General features: G+C 67.7%; 1 protein-coding gene across 1 annotated transcript; it reads right to left on the bottom strand.

Annotated features, from left to right (window-relative positions):
- Nucleotides 1-491: 491 nt before the first annotated feature.
- Nucleotides 492-1,574, bottom strand: EMIHUDRAFT_249496 (hypothetical protein; the record flags this gene model as incomplete). Its single annotated transcript, XM_005759964.1, has 1 exon — nt 492-1,574. One exon carries the CDS (start codon nt 1,572-1,574, stop codon nt 492-494), a length of 1,083 nt encoding a protein of 360 aa, XP_005760021.1.

Below are 1,574 nucleotides of genomic sequence, written 5' to 3'. Positions count from 1 at the left end.
GCGACAGACTCCAGGGGAGATCGCGCTCTACTCGGGGCACCAAGGAGGAAAACCGAAACCGTTTGGGTGCCCCACAAAAACCCAAACGCCACAACCCAAAAGTCACACCTCCCCCCCACGTCCCCCCCCCCTTGGGGACGTAGCGCACGCCCTTACTCGGAGAGAGTGGGGGGGGAGGGGGGGTGGGGGAATAGGAGGAGCCGTCGAGCTCGGAGTAAGGTCCACAGTAGAGAGACAGGCATTTAAGGCGTAACTTCACCCTCGCTCACCTTGAGTATATCTAGGCGCCCTGGTGCAGTCGGTCTTCGGATCAGCGGCCAGCTTCCCATCTAGGGCAGGGAACCCCCAGCGACGCTAGTGTGGCCTACGGTAGCCTCAGCTTGTACGCGATCCCGGGGCAGGGGGGTGTGGACTCTAGAGCTCCAAGAAAGGATAGGGAGAGGAAGGGAGATTGGTGTGCCGGTTTTTCGCGTTAGCAATTTTTTTTTTCATTAGCCGCGGAGGAGCGCGGCTCGCATAAAGCTGCGAGCGCGCGCATCTCGCAGGTCGACGCGGTGGGCGCACTCCTGCTTCCCGAGCACGAGCGCCGGGTCGATTGCCGGCTCGAGGTCGCAGCAGCAGCAGCCGAAGCACCCGTCGAGCACCTCCTCCTCGCGCGAGCCGCCCGAGAGGATGTGCAGGATCGACGGCACGGCAACCTCGTGGAAGACGCGCTGCCAAAAGTAGAGGTGCATCAGGTCGCCAAACGCGGCGGCCAGGCGCATGGGGACGTAGTACAGGTCGCTCCACCCGGCGCACACCGTCCCCGCGCCCACCGCCGCCCACGCTCCGTCAAGCGACGGCGCGCTCTGGCGGTAGCGGCCGAGCAACGCCGTCGCGTTGTGCAGCTGGTGGGAGGCCCGCATCCCCCTTCGCCACGAGTCAAAGCCGAACCACGGCGCCGCCGCTCGCTCGCCGGCGCCACTCCGGCCATCCTCGCGGAAGCAGCGCTCCCGCCAAAAGAGCTCGTCTCGCCCCGCCCGCAGCGCGGCCAGGTCCGACACCAGCAGCCTCGGCGGAACCCTGGAATGGCCCGCAAACGTCGCCACGCCTGGCCGGGCTGGGATGGCGCGTGGAGGCGCGCTCTTCTGCCACGCCTCGCCGGGGAGGCCCGGCCCGAGCCGCCACACAAAGTCTGCCCGCCGGCGGCGGAGGCGGGCCGGGTCGACAAAAAAGTCCATGTGCATCAGCAGCACGCCGGACGCCGTCTCGAGCTTTCCGCTCGCGCGGCGCGCCAGCGTCCGCAGCCAGCCCGGCCCCTTGGACCTCTTCTTCTTTGGGCTCCCTGACGCGGCGAGGGAGAGCATGACCTTGCCGACCGAGTAGAGGTGGCCCTCGCCCGGGTACGAGTCGCGGTAGTGGAGCCGGCAAGCGATGCCGCCGTGCTCGTCGGTCACGTTGAGGCAGGCCGGGAAGAGGTCTCCCGTGACGATGTGGACGAGGCCCAGGAAGTGACGCTCGTAGAGGCGAGTCGTAGGGTAGCGCTCCGGCCGCCAGTGATCCAGGAGCGCAATCACGCGGCCGGGCGCCGCCAT

Source organism: Emiliania huxleyi (assembly GCF_000372725.1).
Source record: "Emiliania huxleyi CCMP1516 unplaced genomic scaffold EMIHUscaffold_787, whole genome shotgun sequence".
Taxonomy (NCBI): domain Eukaryota; phylum Haptophyta; order Isochrysidales; family Noelaerhabdaceae; genus Emiliania; species Emiliania huxleyi.
This window is presented reverse-complemented; position numbering and strand designations above follow the sequence as displayed.